General features: G+C 42.5%; 1 protein-coding gene across 1 annotated transcript in view; it reads left to right on the forward strand.

Annotated features, from left to right (window-relative positions):
• Window positions 1-6,399: 6,399 nt before the first annotated feature.
• Window positions 6,400-21,795, forward strand: part of LOC135992375 (tropomodulin-2) — a 32,745-nt gene continuing 17,349 nt past the window's right edge. The window contains exons 1-3 of the mRNA XM_065641482.1: window positions 6,400-6,485; window positions 16,655-16,863; window positions 18,662-18,818. Coding sequence (XP_065497554.1) covers window positions 16,738-16,863; window positions 18,662-18,818 — 283 coding nt within the window. The 5' untranslated portion in view covers window positions 6,400-6,485; window positions 16,655-16,737. The remainder of the gene's footprint in view (window positions 6,486-16,654; window positions 16,864-18,661; window positions 18,819-21,795) is intronic.

A 21,795-nucleotide genomic window follows, 5' to 3' on the forward strand; every position in this document is an offset into this window, starting at 1 on the left:
GCGCGCCGCCCCGGAGCACGACGGGAGCTGTAGTGCGGCCGCGGGGCGCGGCGCCACGGAGCGCGCATGCGCGGGCGCGCTCGGGGCGCTGCCGGGCGGCTGGACCGCGGTAGAGCGCTTCACATCGAATGGCCAAGTTTCAGCAAAGTAAAGTGACGGAAAATGTGATTTCACGACGGGGATTGCTGAGTAACCTCCCTGGTAGACATTACCGTCCCCACTTAGAGGATAAGGCATTTGTAGCATGAAAATAATAACCAGTAATCGTCAGCACGGCGACGGCAGTCGGAACCTCGAAGCATTTTCCGGGTGTCGAGGGCTCTGCAGTGCCGCTGTGACCCAGGAAAAGCGATCCCCAGCTTTACACAGCAGGCGAGGCTGAGACACTGGTTTGTTCAGAGTCACTGGAAACGCTTGGCGGGTTTGGGAAAAGAAAGTGGGAGTGAATTGTTGCCCCCACTGGCATCAGTGTGAGTTCTGCTGTCTGCTGCCAAGATTTCATTTCATAAGATATATAGTGTGTAAGGTATCATAATCCATCTCATTTAATATGGAGGTTATTTAAAATATTTAAAATTCTAGTAACTTATGATTAATACCTTAATTAAAGATATTTTGCCAAGTCCTGGCTGTGCTGAAGTTATTAGCGAGGCTCTTATTAACTTTAATAGAGACAGAAATTAACCTGATAACTTATATCAAAACCAGAATTGTGCAAACTTAAAATAGAACAGTCCAGTGTTCTTTGCTTCAAAGAAAGACACTCCCTGTGTGTGTGAAGGAGGAGGCTGGGAGCAGGCAACAGCTGATGGAGCTGCCTGCTCATCGCTGTGAGATTCTCACTTGTTTGGTGCTGGAGGCAAGAGACCCACAAGGCCACGCTGAGCCCTCCTGGCACCGAGCCTGGGGGCAAATGAAGAGACATTTTTACAACCACAAGAGCACTTCTGCAAATGCTCAGCGATAGATTCATAATCCTCCAGTCATTAGAAGGCTGGTGTTTTCCAAGCTGACAGACCAATGTGTGTATCAGAGGGCAAATGTAATGTTCTCAGAAGGATTAGTAGAGGGATTTCTTTTTCAAAGGCTGCGATATAATTTAAGGCAATCATAGATGGGTGAGGGAAGTGTTGCAAATACAAAACCTCAAGGGACATAGAAGACCTGGACAGCAGAGGAACTTCCACTAGTGCTGAAATGATGCACGTGCAAAGCAAGAGCGATACAGCATGAAGCATCCTCACTGTGATTCACTGAGCTGAGCTGCACATGGCAGGAAAGGGACATCCAAAGCCTCAGACATAATCCTAAACTGATTAAATCATAATATATTTACTTTCTACAATGCTGATATGGTACAAATGGAAAACGTTGTTTCCATATATATGGCCTGAGACACAAATATCTTCCTGGCTGGGGAATTCATACAGGATATAGACAGGAAGGATACAGTCAGTAAACTAGATGATGATAAAAAGTGATGCTTGGACCCTCTATCTTATATAAGTCTTTAATGAGAGTGGCCAAACTCAGACTGAAGCAAATTATGAGTAAGGAAATCATGTTCCTTCCAGTGGCAGCAAAGAAGGAAGTGGTTCAGTCCTGGTTCTCTTGAGACACTAATGCTTTGAGAATTTTGTGTTCGGACATGAAGGGTTAAACGAGCACATTCCCGTGAGTGGGCTGGCTTACACCGCCTGTGGTAGGAGGCCACAGGGGTAGCTACCTACATGTGTTTTGGAATTTTCCCCTCTTCTCGCAGATGGCTGCCCTCCGGCCAGCCTGGGGCCAGCCTGCTGAGGCATCTGGAGAAAAGCTCAAGCACCGACTGTCAGACTCTCAGCATCCTAAGCCCTGTCTGCAGGAGCCCACACACTGTCTAATGCGCTCTCTGCCCAGCACCTGGGACACGCTGCACAGGGGTTTGTTTCTTGACTGCACCATTAAGACAGTTTAGACATATACAAAATGATCAAATTCGCTGTGAACTGGCTGTATAAAAGAAACATGTGCTAAGAGAAACATCCCCAGTGCATACTGGTCAGCTACAGAGGGTCTTTATCTGACCTTGGGCCTCAAGCTCTTTAGGGAAAGAAGGAAATCCAACACTGAACAACCCATCCTGCAGATCCCTTCATGGAGAAAGAGGTGGAGCAGGAAGATCTTCACCATTAGCAGACCCAGTAAAGAGAGGACAGTACCCGTTAGGTCCTGCTCCCTTCTGAGGAGCAAACCACTTAAATCAGGTCAGGTCAAAGGAGGCAGAGAGCTGCCCTGTGCCTCCAAAGCCTCCTCCTTCTCATGCCAGCACAGACAGCAGATATGGGGGCGTGGAGGAGCCACCATATCTCAGTGGATGGAGCAGAAGTTGTGTTGCCTGTACTGCTGCAAATTAATCGGTACAGATGAGGTATTCAGTATTACTGTTACTGACGCAGCAAGTGCAATGTCCAAATCTGAATGCGTTTCTTCAGGACTCAGAGTACTGTGGATATAGGAGGGTTTCACAGAAATCAAGTCTGGGTGAAACAACAGATGACTTGAAGTTAGTGTTCCTTAATGTATTACTGTACTCCGCCATATAAAACAGTCCAAGAAAATCCTATTTTCTGTCAAACCAATGCAATTAAAAAATTCCAGCCTAAATACAGTTGGGGTTTGGCCACTTGAAATGCTGCTGGCCAGAATTTTAAGACCTGAACCTCCAGGTTTTTACAAACTGGGGCTGACTAAATACCAAAAACATTTCAGCAAGTGTCACCACAACTCAGTAATTTTACATGTGAATTAGAGTCAAATTTGATCTCTAGATCCAAGATTTGCTGATCAGGCATAGAATCAAGGGGTTTTATATACAGGTCACTGAATTCGATCAACAGCTGGTCTTTAAGGGAAGAGATCAAAACATGCACAACACAGTAATCAAGACCAGATGTTTGTCTAAAAGACAAGCTCCAGCTCAAGCAGGAATTAATTAAGCAAAGTCTTACAAGCTGTGTTATAAAGAAAACAGATTAAAAAATCACAGCAGTCCCTCTGCTTTTTTATTTAAATATATAACAAACATTTTAAAGCAACTGACCACATTTTGGCTACAAATAGCTCAGTGAAAAAAAGCCTTGCCTTTGGGTGCCCCAGGTGAAGCTGTACTGGTGCAGTCTGCTGGCAGTGAGCTCAGTTCAGGCAGTGCTGGAAACACGTCAAACCTCCAGTGTGCTCACCATGCAGCAGCTCCGAACCAAACCTGCCCTGTTCAAAGGAAAGGCAGAGCCAGGAAATGCTTCGCTTGGGGATCCATAGGACTGCTCACTATTGAAAGTGACCCTCAGAGGGCAGCAAAATTTTTTCTAGAGTAGTTTTCCCCATGTATATTGTATCCTTAGGGTGTTAACTCCACCACTGTACTTCTTTCAACAAGTCGACTTAAACCATAAATAAATAAAAAGCCCAGATGGACAAAATGTTATGCAAGATTCCTACCAGAGGAAAAGGACAGAACTGGTTTGGAGCCTTACCCTGCACTTTTAGATGTGCTTTCAGGCTGTTGTCTGTGAAGTCCCATACACAGGAGATGCAGTCAGGCCAGGCAGTCACAGTCATTTGATGTAAATGTGTCACAGCAGGCATATTCCATGCAAGCGATACATTCTAGATTTGTGAATCGCATTGTGTACTTTTGTCTTTCAATTCTGCAGTTTAGGAAAAATGAAAAATTATTTAGAACACACTGTACAATAGATTGAAGTCTGATAAGGTTTACTTTGTATTCTGTGATTTAAGGAGACTGCCATTTGTATACATGTGGGTATGCTCTTGTGTACACCTTCATTTAATATATTTATCAAGTATATTTTTGTCTGTATGTCTCATGAATACAGGTGACCTGTATCTTTTCTTATACAAAGACTGATTGTGTTTCGGATTTTTTGATTGCAAATTCTATGCATGAGGTAAAAGGAAGAAAGAAACATGAAACCACGGCCAAAGAAGAGAAGAACCATGACTCCAGCCAAACTCTGTGCTCCCTGCAGAGGTCCTAGATTGTTACATTTCTAGCAGAAACTAGTATGAAGTGAGTTCGTCAGCAAATACAGGGCAACTGCAAATGGAAAAGTCAGCATGGGAGGGGTTCTTACCATTCATATCAATTGAGACAGAGTTTCAACTTAGCAAATATATTTTAAGGTGTGACAGGAAAATCTGAGTGAAAAACTTGCAGAAGTTTATCAAAAAAGAAGTTTATCAAAAAAACAAACAACCCAATGTTAACTTTCGCTCTTTGTTGATATTGTACATTTCCCTTTCCCAGTATTTGTATAATTATAATTTGAGTAACTCATTCAACCCCTGATCCTACAGACCAAGATTAAACACCAAAAGACAATTTAATCAATGTTAAGAGTTAAATCCACGTTTCTCTGTCTCATGTCTGAATCAGCCCTGTGTGCAGTGGAGCTTCAACCCCATCACCAAACCAACAGATTCATCTTCAGCCTGACCTACCAAGTTGCTGAGCAGCTGATTTCAATGCACTTCAGTTCAGCTTCCCTGACACTCCTGGTACCAAACAAACAAAACCATGGATGCGAACCCTGTTTTCTCTGAATGCTTAAAGGCAGAGAGAGTGGAAGATTGTGGAATAAACAGATGTGTTCCTTCTCCTTTTCTGTTGATCTGATAACATTTTGGATGTTTGGCAAAAGCTTTGCAAACTTATGGATGAATATCACGTTTCATAAGACATTTGAGGCAAGGAGGCTCCAATTAGATAGTTGCAGTTTTGCAGAATCTTGTGCATTCTGCACATTATTGTGGATACAGATGTTTTCCTGAATAGCAGCAGCAAAATGCCCAAATTAACCCTTCAGTCCCTGAAATTAGTCTGAATTTTCTGCTGTAAGTCCTGCTATAGATGCCTGAAGTGTTTGGCAGGGAATGGAGTGAAGCCGAAGACATTGCACTACCTAGTTGCACTTTTTTTTGTTTTTTAATTGTAAAATTAATCTCTGTTGCAGCGTCTGCTTCTTAACAAGGTAATGTCTTGTTTCCCTGCCAACATGTCATGAAACTTAAATATATTTTAATCACAGGAATAGCTTTTCTGCTGCCAGTGACTCATCAATTAGTGCTCAGAACCAAGGGTCTCAGTTCAGCTAAAACATACTATCTAATGAAGGCAACATGATCAATTAAATTATGGACATACTTGTTTACAGGCAGTACATTCGGATTCATTACATATTATATTCAACCTCGAATAACAGTTAACTTTAGAATAAAAGCACAAATACAAATTAAATTGTCAAAATTCATTAAAAGAAGAGAGGAAAAGCATCAAAATGATCTTCTCCTATATCCTCTGTTAAGATCAACACGTTCTTCTGAGAGGTTTCGAGCCCACTGTAAGACCATAACCTCACTGCACTATGATACAGCCAGAGGTCTCCTTGAACAGATCCACCAAGCTTTTAGGAAGTGTCAGAGTAGTGACTTGTCCTTCTTGAATGGAGAGGGGAACCCAGAGATGCTCCTGTCCTTAGGGCCTCCAGGTGAGACCCCCAGAGATCACTCTGAATCCTTATGGAGACAGAGGACTGGTTATTACAGAGTCCTTCTCCTCCAGCCTGTGTCCTGTGCCCTGGCTGCAGCCCAGGCAGGCTCTTTGGGCAGGGGCCAGCACCCTCCGCTCCAGAACTGGCTCCCTGGAGCAACACATCTTGGTGCAGAGTGAGGGCCAGCAGCCACTGCTCCTGTGGGACCTGTTTGGCTGGGTCGGCTGCAGGCCAGTTTGCAGAGGGTACGTGAGAGGAGCAAACCGTGCACTGCAGGGCCAGCTGCCTACATGTGCACCCAGAAATGTGCAACAGATCTGCCGAGGCCATGCACCCACATGCGGTGAGTGCATGCTCACCTGCTCAGAGATGCGCACAGGGCAGGGGCGATGACTGCAGTTAGCCCAGCAGCCAAGCCTCAGCACAGTCTGCTTTCATGCTTTCCATAGACAGGGGCTGCGCAGGGAAGGGGTAAGGCTGAGGCTACCTCATGCCAAGTCGAAGTCGAGGTGGGATAAACCTGTCTGGATGTGGGTTAGGTGGGACTTCACCTGCAGGCTTGAGGTAGAAAGAAACAGAACAGGGTGAAGGACGACAGGGGGGCCATGGGGGTGACATGATGAGGGCGGCAGGGATGCTGCTGGTGGGGCCGGTGCTGGTGGGGCTGGTGCTGCCTGTGGGTGCGCAGGGGGCTGCCTGGGGCTGGCCGTGCTGCTGCTGCTGCCGGTGCCCGCGGACCCCGCGGCGGCTGCCGGACTACGAGTCCCAGCGTGCCCGGCAGGGCAGGGGCCGCGGTGCGCAGCCGCCGCGCCGGGCACCCACCTGCCGCCGCCGGCGCTGGGCTCGGGGCGCGGAGGGGCGCGCAGCCGCGGGGCGGCGCCGGGCTCGGGCGCGGAGGGGCGCGCAGGCGGCGAGGGCCGGCCCCACGGCGGGGTAAGGCGGCGGGCCGGGGCCGGGGCTGGGGCCGGGCGAGCGGCTGGGGCACGGCCCGCGGGCCCGGGGCGGGCGGCGGCTCCGCGGGGCTCCGCGCATCGCGGTGCGGAGCGGGCGGGAGGCGCGGCGGAGGGTGGCGGAGCATCCCCGGCGCGGGGCGTGGGGCCTCGGCTGGCTGCGACCGCCGCCCGGCGCCGGGCAGAAAGCGGCTGGAAATCGCCCTCGGCGGCTGGGCACCGGCGGGCTCGGCCGGGCGGCCCCGCGATGCCCGAGGCTCCCGCGGTGCGCGGAGTGCCGCTCCCTGCCTGCCGGCTTGGTTGTGGTAGCGCGCTTCACGGGGAGTGCGTGCGCATTTCTTCCGTGCGCCGGCATCCTTTATGTCGGCCGTTAAATGACAAAAAATAGGTGAAGCGGTTTAATAAAATATGGAAAGCAGGTATTTTTGTAAATGAAGATGAGCTGTCTCTCAGAGATCTCATGCCGCTGTATGCCGGGAATACAGCAGGGCTGATGGAGGCCGGCTGCGCTCCGCTGCTGGCGAGCAGGGCAGAATAAATGCAGCAGTGACAGCTTCAGAACCGGGTGCGGATTTAGTAACATTTAGTAACATTTCCAAGCTCTTGATCAGCAAAATGTACCCCCAAAACCTGCATGCTGGCATTAGATATCACACGTGCTGATTTGTCCTCTTCTGATTACGAAATTGTCAGAGTGGGCCTCTGCTAATTCAAGGGGTTTTGCTTTGATGGAAGCTTTGAGGGAGTTTTTTTTTTGCAAGAGTAAAAATCCACGGTTGATCAATGAGAAACATGTAGAGAAATCTGAGGAGTATGACAATGAAAAATAAGTGAAAACTGGTTAGATTCGCATGACCACCCTGAGCTTAGGAGAAACATAAACTTGAGAGAAACACATTGTAACATCATTAGTGATGAAACAAATTCAGAAATGTATCTATATAAAATAACAATTTATAAATAATTGGAAGAAATGATAATATTTTTATACAATGAATGATACATTGTATAGATCTATGCTTTTGAAAACATTTAGTGGAGGGGAAGTCTTCAGTCAGTTATTTGAGTGGTGTATTTGTAGTAAACAGGTGCAGCCTTTAATTTCTTCTCATATGAAGGCTTTTCTTTAACTGATTATTCTCAGAAATTGTCCTTGAGCTTCCTCTGTTCTGCCCTCCGCTTCTGGAGACAGGAACACGTAATGGGAAAGAAACACCTGGGACCAACTGGCCTAGTGCTGCAGGCATCACATCTTCTAATGCCTTGCAAGGATACAATTATTAGAAAAACTAACTCAAACGGAGGGATGTACAGAAGTGTCTCACTAATGATACTACAATCTTTTCCACATTATTCTGCACCCATTTGCTATCTGATAGACTGTATGCCTTTGCTGTGGTGCTGTATACTGTGCAGCTCTTAACTGGCTTTCAGAATATTTATGTTTTTAAATTCTTACCACTATGTAAAAGATGAAGAAGGTTATGTGAGTGATTTTAGTGACTTTGCCAACCTAAATTCCATATGTATCTTTTCTCCCGTTCATCTAGCTTGGTTGGATTTATGTGAACTTAGTCAGTAGCTTCTCTCATCTTGATAATATAAACAATTTTGTTCAAAATGATGCACTTTGCTCTCTCATTGCATAACTTTTCTTACTTCCCCAAATTATTATTATTTCCACTATTTTACAACTTCTGGCAAACAATGTCTATGCATTTCTGTTGTTATTAGTCTGCTCTAGGGATTGTTTTTGTAGCATTCCTACGTTATTGAATCTCCTAGTTTGATGTCTTCCTGTGACTGAGTGTCCTTTAGCCTGAGGCCGTGGTGTCCGTGCAGGGTTTTGCACTGAGAGGTGCCAGGTACCAGTATCCTGTAGCCATGTGTACTTGCCCATGGGAGGGTAATACCAGGGTGAACACATACGTTCTGTTTACTGACCGTAACACACAAGCATAGCAGTGGCTTCTGTCTAACAGTAGAGTCTGGTCATCATTATTTGGTGCCACAGAAATCTGTAAACTTGTTTTTGAAGTCCTTCTCTATAAGGAGTATTGCAAGGAACAGCTGGGTCTGGAGCTCCAGCTGCCATTCTAAAATAGGGAAATCTGAGAACAGCAGTGACAAAAAAGGTAGCAGACACACCATTTGCTATCTGTTACCAGTGCGGGTAGAATGATGCTTTTGTTAATATCACCCAGTGTCCTTTTTTCCTATTGATGTTTCCAATGTGTGAAAAACAAACCCTAGTGTTGTCTTTTCCAGGGCTGGTCTGATCTATTTTGTTGTAAAAATAAAAAGTCTATTTCCAGGTACAATTCTTTCTCCTATTTATTGTTTCAGCTATCAGGATGTTCACAGATGGTTTCTGGCTTGGGTTTACAGCTAAAATGCAGAAAAAATAGGTAGTTATGATGTCTCTGTACATTGTAAGAAGAAAAAAACAGCTTAGGAAAGAAGCAAAAAGAGTTTTTTAATAACTTATCTAACAGCGATAATTATTAAGGGTCATAGTTCTGCAATGAGTAGTATAAGCTGTTAACCCAGCCTTTGGTTGTCTCTCTGCTGTGTTTTCACTTGTTGTACATTGTTCGTTTAAAAGGTCCTCTTAAATGAATGAGACTGTCCATGGACCCATAGCCAAAGGAAAAGCTGTCCAGTGTTTGATGCTTGGAAGACGGTTCAGTTCCTTGTCTTGCCACAGACTTTCCATTTGACCTTGAACAAGGCGTTTCTTTCCCCTGGCAGGACAGTGAAGTGGAAGGGCTCTCAGGTGGCTGATGGTGTTTAAGGCACCACAACAGTTGGTTCCACATAAATGTGATTGATCAATGAGGATACCAGAACCTTTGGCTTCCTGAGGATACCTTTTTACAAAGCCACAGATAATTCATACACCAATGCAGGCTTTGCTTTGCAGTCGTGGTAGGTGTGCTGATCGCAAGAACTACAATTCTTTGCACAACACAAAATCTAGGAGACTGAACTGGATGAAGACACTGTTTTGTAAATGTCACAGCTATTACTGTAATGTGCATGATATAGGAACCAATTCGTTCATGTTCATCCAGGGACCACATAGCAATGGGCTGCTGCGTCACTAGACTGGGAGCATGTATGGCCTGGGGAGATGCTCACTGGGGAGGTACAACCTCTGATTCCAAGGTAAATCAGCACCTATCTACTGCAGAGTCAAACCTACACATGCTAGTAGTTACTGAAAGGGGTTAAAATATCATTGGCACCCCACAGAAAATAATGAGGCTGTTTTCTTCCAGTTGCCACCAATCGGGCACTTAACACTATCACTTAGAACACTGACCAGCATCATTACTGATAGTCAATTGTGATGTTAAGTCTTATCCGAGGGACTGTCCGTCAACTATCACTGGAACAGCTCAGCTCAGGGTGCTTCTGCTCATGTCAGAGCTGAAGCTTACAGATGACAAATTGTGGGTGGAGTTGCCATTTCATAGTCCATTTTATCTGTATAAAAACACTGTGCTCTCCAGGATTTTCAGCCTAGCAACACCACCCTCAGTTTCAGACAGTATCTATGTCATGGTTTTATTTGAGAAAAGCTAATTAACCTTGCATGGATTTTCAAATAACCACTTAAGTTCTAAAGATGGAAGAAACCCACCTTCGAGTTACACAAAGCCACCAGTTGCAATGAGCAGAAACAGAAGATGGTTGCTTCATTATTTTATAACTAAACTCCTCTAAAAGCAAGGGGGAGCCTCTCCCGGCAGGACACATGACAGATGGACAGGTCTCTCTGGTCTTTTCCGTTTCCTATACTTGAGGCATCCCTGGAGTGTCAGAGCACCATACACAATTCCACTAATATCTGTAACGCTTAGGTTTGTTCTGTCATCCTCTTCTTTAGGTAGGAACTGGGTGATTTAAAGGTTGCTTTTTTAAGACTGGCTTAAATCATCATATGATCGCTGTATAATTAGTCATATTTTTTGTATGGAAACAAATCTAGTGGTTATGATCTAAAAATATGATGATACCCAGAAACAGGTTATAAATTCATCAGGCACTGTAATCTACTTCTTTCCCAGGACTTGCTTTCATGTTTTGAATAGTCGTAAATAATACCATTAATGTTATTTTAGAAACAATCAGAAATTAGTTATTATATAACTTTATTCTGCATCAGTGGGAGAAGCATTAATGTTTCATCTTTCTTTAATCGCCAGTTAAAAACCTTTCATGTTGTTGGAATCAAAGGAAGTACATCTCTTTATATCTTCTATAAATAACAGTACATTCATATGGATAATTTTACAATATATGTGATGGTTATTTTCTTATAAAGGGCATGATTGAACTCCCATTAAAGTGAATTGATGTTTCACACTTTATTTGCATAGTTGTCAGTTCCTCGGTAAAAAAGCCAACTGTAACATGAACTACAGAGTAGCATAAGCATTAACGAGGTTCAGAAAGGCTCATCCAATTATGAAGTTGAGTTTCTGATCACTGAATGATCATCCTAAAGGTTCAGGCCTAATCTAATATTAGGACAACATAACTGTTAATTATTTACCAGCTTCTATATGAGACTAAACCAGTCACTAGGAACAAAACATGGAATAACCCTACATTAGCCCTGGAGAAAAACAGCATTTTAAATATACAGGGATTTTGAAGGATTCTTTGCTACAGTACAACAAAAGATGGCAAACTGGGCTGGGAATAGAAGAGGTTTGGCTGTGTCACTGCTCGCCCAGAGCCAGTCCTGAGCTCAGTGCCATGTGCAGCTGAGTCTGCTCCCCGTCAGCCCCAGAGACACCCTCTCCAGGGACCCAGCCCTACAAACTCTTACGCAGGGAATGTGCTTTGATCCACCAAGTGATCACGCTGTGTCCTGGATGGAAACAGTTAGAAAAGATGACTAAACTGGAGCAGTTCAGTGCTCCTTATGTTGTGACTTCTTCAGAAGTTTTTTTTTGGGAAACAGGCAGAAAAATTGGAGAATTCTAGAACACCAAATCCTTTTCTACAGATGTCTCTTCCATTTTCTACCTATGTGAGTTTCTTTAATGTGTCTACTGTCTCTATCTACATCAGGACCTGTAGCTAATACCTTTTTCATCATACACCCAAACCATCAGTTTCATAATGCTCCACTGTATGTTCCTATCATACTCCTGTGCTGTGCTGGCTCTAATGAATCCTTTGTAGAACCTCCTAGTTCAAAACCAAGTAGAAATTTTGTACCAAAACCCATGATCTCTGAGTATACGTCTCCCATATGTTCATGGCTAGAAAGTACATATTGGTCTTGATTTTTAAGTATAAAAATTTTTAAAAACCCCTTATTTATATGTCAAATAGGGGAACATTTATTTATTTATTAAGTTTTAACTTTCAATGGCCCAGCCTTATTTTTCGTAGCAGTCTGTGGACAGCAGAGAGGTCCCTTGTGTGGCATTGGATTAAGTGTGTTGGTGGGAGCACTCCATTGCCTGGATGGTGCGGGACAATCACCCTCCTTCTCCTGAGCATCTGCTTGTGTTGCACAAACACTGCTCTTAATCATAATGGCCCCAATCCTATTTATTTGGTCCAGTATCAATTTAACTTGGGATTTATTCCACCTGTTTCTTACTGTCATGTTCAGCTACTTTGGACTATTTCAAGAAAGGGAAGAATTTTTCCACATTTACAGATGAGTTTCACAAATATTTTTCAAAACACAAATATCCACTTCCGTGGATACGGAGATAGCACAATTTCCATTGGTTGCCATGATTTGGAAAAGTGAGAACTATTTCTTAAATCTCATTATAAAAAAAGTTTGTTTTTTTCTTCTTTCCTATAAAAATGCAAAGAACTCTCTTGGATTATTTCCCATTCAGCACATTGCTTTTTACATCATAAATTCACATTGCCATGCAGCTTCATTTTTAGATTGTACACACTATCAAAAGCTAGAAATTCACATCATCTGTATCACAGTATTCTCATCTCTACAGGACCCCAGAGACATGATGGTTTTCTAGGTGCACAGCCTGTGTGTTAGAAGCATGAGTGACCTGATATGCCTTTGTAGCTGCTGGTCCACAGAAGGTCCTATAATTCAGGTTCTTCCAACACTAACACTTCTGGAGGGATCCAGGCAAACACGGGTGGGATCTCTCTGACATCTAACATTAGTTCAGCAGAGGACTGATTCCGTCTCAGAAAGAAATATCTGTGTCATCAGCAGAAAATTACGACAGGGTTATGGTATCAGCAGAAACTACAGCCTCACTGCTCTAGAAAACCTTTCAGTAGCTGATAAGGATTATAACCAAAAAGTACTAATGGAACACAAGCAAAGTATAGAGGAGTTGTATCACAGCAGGTGCTGACTACATAGAGCAGTAATGATTTGATGCAGGCTGACTAGTGACACCCTTTTTGTCTTTGAAAACATATTTTGAATCCTGAAGTTAACAGGCACGGGTGAAAAAGCCACCCCAAATAAAACAGAAGTATGTATTTATTTCTTTAGAGGGGAATCAAAGATAAAAATACAGCAATAGAGTCTGTGAAGCTCAGTGCAAAACATTTGTGCCCCACAAAGATTTAAAAGTAGCACATGCTCAGCACGCTGTCCTGAATCAGCCCAGATGTCATCTGTTGGGCACCTACTGTAACTGCGCTGTGCTGTGTCACAGCGAGTGTGTGAGCCCACGGTAAACTGCGATGCTCTGTGTTGAAACTACACTGAAAAAAACAAATGGGATTTGTGCTCCTCCACTCCTTGCTCTCTTTTCTCACTCTTCCCAGTAAGTTTGAAGGGAAACTCCACAGTCTTACCCCTGGTCCCTCATTCTGCTTCCCTCAGTGTCCCTAACACAGTGTAACATTCAACAGCAAGGAGCCTCTGCAATTAGCTTGAACAGCTCCTTTCTACTGTGTGACACCTGGTCTGCTTTCGTACACGCAAAATAAGAGTAGCTAGGAGCTGATGGTTAGTTAGGATTGATTTTTTAACTGATTAAAGTTTTCATACAGCAAACATTACAAAGAAAATCCAGCAGATATACTCTGTAAAAAGTAAATGTTACGTGCACACTCAGAAAAGTTAAACTGCAATAAGAAGCTGCACAGACAGCATATGGCCCTGTTTACATACACAAAACTAACTGTATGAAATCCAATTAGGAAGGTGGAGATTGTAATCATCACATTAGACAGCAATTTCCAGAGTATGTGAACTCAAGACTTCAGCATTTCCTTCCCAGACTGAATGATGATGAATTGTTAGATTTATCTCATTCCCTTGGTTGCTGATAATGTGATTGTGGTGAAAGGTCAACAGAGAACATAAAGCTGGAATGTGAACGATGGGCGTTTCAGTGGAGCTTTCACTAGCAGGGTGCAAGCTCCAGAAAAGCTTTACTACTTGCAGGGATTGTGGACAAAGAAATTCCCTAAGCGGTGTCTTCTGCTTTTGTTCACTCACAGAAGAGCAGGATTCAGTTGTGAAAGGGAAAATATCAAGGGAATTCCTGTTGCAAATATATGCATGTAAGAAAAGCATGATTTCAAGCTCTTCCATGTACTGCCAATCTAACAAGGGTTATCCAACATAGTGCTTCATGCCATGAGAGAAGTTGGACTGATACATCTCTAATATTTGGGTTTATATTTTTCTTTGGATATGCCTGCTGCACATGGTCAAATAGCTTTTCTTCCTAATAATTAAAAGGAAACAGTTACAATGTTGAAAACTGTCACCTGCTGAAAAGTGTCCCCTGGCACATCACCCCTTTGTGGCTGAGCACTTAGGTAATTCACGAAGAAGTCAGAACACACACAAATCATACTCTGCAGTAACTACCTGTTAGCACCCAGACTGAACTTTGCAAACCTTTCACATAAGCTGTTCCATACGTGATTTTGCTGGTGTCAGTAAAACAATTCTTAGCCGTGTTCCCTGATGGGAGCCGTGCAGAGCCGTACAGCTGAGGGAGCAGTAGTGGTACCAGGCATCCTGCACAACCCAAGCGCTGAACCCCAGCCAGGGAAACTGTTTGGTGCTCTCACTTGTTACTTTTCCAACAATATTTAATTAACCTAACCTTGAGATTACTTTTCTGTCTTTTTCAGGGATGCGATTAAACTCTAATCAAATAACCATTTAAATCATTAAATAGAGTCTTAAAAAGCTCTAATCCCCTCAAAGAAATTTTTCAGCCCAGTTAATGACTGCTAGCTGAAATGTTACATTTTAAGGAGTTTATCCATAGAAACTTAGAGAAGGCGCCTGATGGCTTAGTACAGACATGTTGTACTGTAGCTGAATTTGTTTTTACAGTTTAAACAAATACCATTATCGCTTTTAAATAAAATGCTTTTATTATTTAACAAGTAGTTTTGGTAACAGATTGCATCAATTAAATGTATGTAGAACTAGTGTTCTCCTTAAGCAGCAAACGCACACAAAAATACCTCTTTGGACTTTCTTTTTGCCAGAATATCTCTCACACTCATTGCATATGATAGAATTTTGATAATATAAGATTTTTTCACAGCTGCTGTAACTTTGTGAACCAGAGGCTAACTCTCTAAAAGAAACTTGCAATTTAGAGAACAGTTGAATTCTATCATGACAATTGGAATGGCTTGACAATGATGTCATGCTATGAAAACAGGGACAACAAATAGATCAGTAATATGGAAAAAATAAGAGTGTTTAGGGGAAATAAGGCTTTTTGTTGGAATAGGTTATTTAATGATTTTGAATCAAGGCTTATCATGCCTTGCATTATTCATAGAATTCCACATTTTTCAAATTGGTAATTCTACTGCCCCCCTCCCTTTCGATAAGGTTGCTGATTTTGATAAATAGAAAAATGATAGATGTTTTAATATTTAGTATTCGAATAGAGAAACTAAGTAAATGCAACATTTTCTTTTGGATTTTGAATAAAAGAAAAATAAAGATCAGGCTTCCAGCTCACATGAAGAGCCACAGAATGCGTGTGGATTTTGTTATCTTATGGCAACTAAGGACCTGGACAAAGGAAACCAGGGTGTGGGTTGATACATAAGGCAGATGTAGGTGCCAGTTGGCTGGTTTCCGTATCAACCATAACTTTGAAATCTGTGAATGCAAAAACTTGGCTGTAACACTGCACAAGTAGCTGTGTAATTCAGAGAGCTCTGGTGCTGGCATTGGAAACTGGACATCCTTGGGAGGGCCTGGAGCACAATTAAAGGCCCCAGCTAATGCTGTTTCTGATCGTAGATTAATTCTCTTTCACTCCATCCATTTACAGGCAGATTCTGGCTCTAGAATTGGTTCCGGACAGGAAAAAAAGAGTGAGCAAAGACAGAGAGTCCTTCGTCATATGACGAATGATATGACAATGACCAGTGTGGCCATGCAAATGGCACTTTCTTGTTAGTGATCAGTCTGGATCATCTAACAAGGAACCATGTTCAAGTTTTAAAACTTGAAGTTTATTAAATACTAAGTCGATATTTTTTCATGGCCATGTTTTAAATGCCTGCAGGTGCTCCATGCAGCAGACTAATTCACAGGTGGTCTTTTGAGCTACAAGTAGCACATGCCCACTGCAAGGATTATTTTGATGATAAGTGCTGTTGTTCGTAGACAAACATTTTGAAATAAGACTACTAACCAGCATGCTCTAAAGCTGCTTAGGTAACCAAAATGTACCAAAAAGCCAGCCAAGATGACGTGGGTAAACTTTCAGCCATCAGCAGAGCTGGGATAAGAGAATACCTCAAGGCATAACGTTTTGTTTCTTGTTTGTCAGTGTTGGACTGTTTTCTGTGATTCTACCACTTTCCTCTGCCTTTAGCCAAAAGAACACGCAGATGCTGCTGTTTCTAAGCAATTAAATAAAACAGATTTATCTCTGTAGAAAGGGTCAGGTTCCCAATGTTTTTTCTTATCTATGTCTCAAAGCTTCTCTTTGCCGCTGCACCCATGAGGCTCCCAAGTGTCCCGTACCCTTCCTTGCTAGTCCTTGGCTACCACTGCACCGGCAGCCCCAGCACTTCCTGCATCCCCTGAACCAAGACATCTCGCTGCAAATGTGACTCTCAGCATGTGGGCTTTTTAGAACTATATCAACTAAATAGAGATAACTTATAATGCCTTATCGTTGACAGTGAGTGAAGGTGCAAGAAGCTCGGTGCTCCTGGATGGTGGAAATCTTGAGGAGCAGCGTCAGTCGCGCAGTGCAGCAGGAACCATGTCTCTGCCCTTCCGAAAAGAGTTGGAGAAATATAAGAATATCAACGAAGATGAAATACTCAGTAAACTCTCAGAGGATGAGCTGAAACAGCTAGAGAATGTTCTTGATGACCTTGATCCTGAGGTTGGTAATGGGGACCAGGGCATCATAGTTCAAAAGCTGCCTGTTATAAATGCCACTTACTGCAGCATTTGATATTTGTATTCCGCTGCAGTAGTGGCAGTGTATCCCTAAAGGAGGAGCAGCTCAGCTAGGGACATTTTGGTTTTATTCCTGCTGTGATGTGCTACTTGCTTTTTTTACAAGTGTGCCCTTTCTCTGTCCCATGTCTATTAAACACGAGCTTATCTGCAATTTAAATCTTTAATCATGTTTGTACACTGCAGCGCAATGAGAAGCTTTTTATGACTGCTAATTCTGAGCACACCAATAAGTAAACAAACAAACAAAAAGTCTATCTGTGAAGATCAGATCTTTTGAACTTCTGAAATCTGTTGACTCTGTCATTCAGCACAGATATTTTTAGCTGAAGAGAATATATTTAGGCATGATTAAGAAAAATAAGATTCAGTTACACAACTGTCATTTTCTAGAGAGCAAGGATAATTTGGATATTTGAAGACACTCTCAGAAAGAATTTAAAGAGCTCTGGCCTGGGAACCACTCGGTCCTACAATAATGAGTTCATAGTCACAAGAGTGCTGGAAATTCTGACTGCACCTACCCCAAAAGCTTCCAGCCTGATGTAGGAGTTTGAAAACTGGCAGGTAAACTGGCAGATAAAATCCATTCACTCTGGAGACAACATGAATTTGAAAAATCACAATAAATTAAAGCTTCTAGTTTTATAGCACAAATTTATCTGCAAATTAAGGGTGGGCTTTACTGTCCTCTCCCTGCATGCGGCCTCTTCCCTCACTACTACCACTCTACCACTTCTACAGTGCATTTTCTGGTATTTTCATGTATCTGGTGTCTCAGATAGAGATACAGAACATTAAAAAAAAAACCAAACAAACAAACAAAAAAACCCACAAAAACCACAAAGCAGGCAACGGTGCATTTGTAGCCAGGCTATATACATGCAGTACATTTGTAGCACTCTGGGCATGTTTGTGCATGCACAGATAAACTGTCTAGTGACTTGAGTTCACTGGATGTGCTCAGGGTTCATGGATATTGGCCACGGATCAGATTTACTGCACGTGTTCTGGCCAAGGATGAAGCGTTTCTGCCGTACCCTGGGGCATTTCAGCATGTTGGCTTTACTGCACATGTACTGCAAAGTCCATGTACCTGTAATCCTTTCTGGAATTTCCTGGATTGAAATGTGGGAGCCTTATGCATCTTCCTCTATTATGGGATGGAGCTACAATCACATGCTCACACAGCTACATCTTTAAGCTAGGGCTTCATCCGCTGCTTCCTACATACTCTAAATAGCTGAAGTCCACGTAATTCACCAATTACTTTCTGCGTGTGCCATTCATTTCTGAAGCTCAAGAGACATCTGCATTAGAATGAAAGGAATATTTGAAAAAATGAAAAGAGAGAGAGAAAAATGAGGTGGAAACAGAGTAAATGAAGAGAATATGTAGAAAACTTATCCTGGTCTATTTACCTGGACTCTGTAGTTATAATATGTGTAACACAAAGGGCTCTGATCTTGTTCAGTTCTTTGGTGCTGCGATTATAAATGTGGTTAATAAAAATATTAATAGGCAGTACGCTCAAGAAGTATGGAAGATATACTGGTTGTAGTGATTACATTTAGGTAACATGTGTTATTGCTCTCACCAAAGACCATTGTATGAAGTAACATGCAAAGAATGGTTTCACTTAAAAAACAACAGTGAAATGAAATTTGGAAAACTATACGAAATGGCCTTATCTCCTTTACACGCCTCCCTCTCTTCCACAGAATGCCTTGCTTCCAGCGGGATTTCGGCAAAAGGACCAGACCACTAAACCTGCCACGGGCCCTTTCGACAGAGAACGCCTGCTGTCGTACTTGGAGAAGCAAGCACTTGAGCACAAGGACAGAGAAGACTTTGTACCGTTTACAGGGGAAAAGAAAGGTACTGTCTGTCCTTGTGTGGGCGTTGAGTAAGGGACTGCCCGAGCGCCCCCATCCACCGCTGCCCGGCCCGTTTGTGCCACACGCTGGGACAAAAGCGGTGGGGGCTGTGACTGCGCAAGGTGAAGCTCAGGAGTCAGATTCCAGAGCTGCTGTAGCAGGAGGTGACGGGTGGTCTGCCCTGCTACTCTGCAGCTATAATCGCGTGTTTAAATCAGGCCTGGTGTGGGCATGGGAACACATGAACACCAGTGCAGCAAAGGGCTCAGTCAGCAGTTCCCAGATCAGCAAATGCCCCTATTTGCAGCCAAGAGGGACAGGGTGGCCTCGCCAACCGCCCTGGGACTGTTCCCACCTTAAGCATCCGTCCTCTGTAAGTGTACTGAAGTGGGGGAGGTGTTTAGGAGGAAACGTATTAAATGCCTTTCTGACTAAGTATTGCCTACAATTGCTGTAAGTAATAGCTTAGGGAATACACTTTAAAAAGTAAGTATTTTTCCACTTGTTTACTAGAACATCTGGCAATGCTATTCATGCAGACATTTTCTCTGCTTCCCTTTGCCCTACAGCTACAGGAAAAAAAAGGGTAAAAACAGGAAAATCTAATTCTAATCATTCAAACATGGGTAGGATAACCTTAGGGCAGGAACAGTCATATTTTTAAGATAGCGATGTTCCTTTAGCAACATATCTCCTTTCCCTCATTTATACACAGTGGATAAAAATGCCTACCTCAGGCCACTTTTTCATTCAAGAAGGAACTTCTTATGTTTGGGTCCATTTTTGACCATCTGATGAATTTGCCATTATTTCAGTGGGACTCAAGGGAAAGCAGATATTTCAAGAAAGTCAATTGCAACATTTTTTTACTTTATGCATTATTATCAAAGATACACCATGTTATTTGCAGGCCAAGAGTTGTTACTGTCATTACATTGCATTCTCATTCTTCAAAACAATAGTTTTAGACAAACAAGACAGTTTTCAGCTTGATCTGATTGATGCGCTATTTTAAAATACAGCATATTCCTTAACCTACTTTTTCCTCCATCATATCTTGTGCTCAATGCTGTTAACAGGGCTGATGCTGAACCCACTGAAATGCAGTGACACTGTAGTGATCCTGCCGGTAGCGGGAGTGATCATGCACATACTGTACAGAAAAGAAAACAGTTTATTGTATTATGGATTTATCATCAAATTTTTCCCTTTTCCAGTCTCCTACACACTGCGGTGTTAGCAGTACAAGTTACCGCTTGCAGGTCTCTGCATATTTATACCAACACCTTCAGTCAGGTCTCACCTTACTGATATTTACTGACTTAGGGCTAAGACTTTGCATTTTTGCTGTAGTCATGCCGGAGATCTCCAAACAGGTCTGAAACACAAGTACACAGAAGACCAGCAGTGCATGAGGTTGCACATGCCCACAGGACAGGCACATGATCTGTACAAAACTAACACCTGGAGTGTCCGTGACAGTAGTCTTGTATGCATTGGCCTGTTTATTCTATTTCAATTTTCTTTTGATGAGACGAAAGCAGTATTATTTCTATATTTGCTTCCAGGTGCCCTTAAAATGCTGCTTAATTCCTGGTGTCTCTGGTGTGGAAATACCGCTGCTTTACAAACACAAAAAACACACACCACTTTTCCCTAAGCACAGAGTGAATTCAGTCACATTAGCGTTTAAAGCTTTTTTTTTGACTCACTATGATAATTTGATTCAAAATTATAATTTTAAGAATTAGCACAATTACAAAGTTATGACAGCGTTTTAGGCTAAGGGAATTATGCCCTTAATTTATTCTGCTCCTTGTACAACACCAGTTCCTAACAAAATCTTCTGTATCACCTTTAGCAGATTAAGTCAAATGAAAACAACCACAGGTTTTGTGATTCCTGCAGTCATGTTACAGTTATAATCTAAACACAAGGAATTCTGCTAAATTCTCTTTGAAGTCAAAGGCCAAATACCATGAAAATACCCTTTGTTTCTTTGTTAATATTAGAAATAACCAAATTAATCCGAGATTTGTATGCCTGATGTGGTCCAGTACCTTGACAACCGGGAACTGGTTGAAGAGCACAGTGTCATTTTTGTGCTGCTTTAAGGGAACTGGCTTTGAGAAAGAATCTGTTTATTTTGAGCTTGATCCCATATTGGTACTTGTGTCTTTCTTCTGCCCCCAAGTTGGCAGGAGGCGTCCTACAGAAAGTCAACCAGACTTCAAGCACTGGGCTTCTCCGTGTCCCTTTCTTGTTCTCCTTCCCCATTGCTCCACTCTGCACAGACTTCATGCAGAATCTGATCCTGATTGAGATCTCCATCTGCCAAATGTACTGAAATATTTCTGTGAATTGTATGATAATTCTGCTAATTGGGTGAATCTGGTGAAACACGATGAATGTCACTTAAAGGCCGTGCATGGCTGGCTCAGGATCTTAGAATCTGTGCTTGTAACTGTGGCATTACTTATTTTGACAAACTCGATTGAAGAGGCAATAACAGAATGACTGTATTAAAATAGTAATGATTTGATTTTCATTTATACTAAGATATTTTCTGTGCAAGGAAATAAAATAATCCTGGAAAAGCATTTCCAAGATACGATGCTACATACTAGATTTGAAGTCACTTTAATTAGAGAATAATTAGTATTCTTCTAAAGCTCAGGGTAAGTAATATACATTCCTAAAATATGTCCCCAAGAGAAACTAAAGAAGAATATCTCTTGAGGAAAAGCTTATTCTTCACCTTCTGCATGTTGATGATCTCTAAGGTGTATATACAGATTGGTAAATATTTATATGATTATATTACGTAGACACCCATTAAATGATTTCTTTACATTGTAGCAGTGCTATATTGGAGCCATACTGTAAATAGTTTCCTGTTAATTTTACACTAATTCTGGTAGTTAAAAATTAAGTTCTGAGGCAGCTCCAAAGTGCATCTATTTACGTGTAATTAGAAG

Source organism: Caloenas nicobarica, chromosome 10 (assembly GCF_036013445.1).
Source record: "Caloenas nicobarica isolate bCalNic1 chromosome 10, bCalNic1.hap1, whole genome shotgun sequence".
Lineage (NCBI taxonomy): Eukaryota > Metazoa > Chordata > Aves > Columbiformes > Columbidae > Caloenas > Caloenas nicobarica.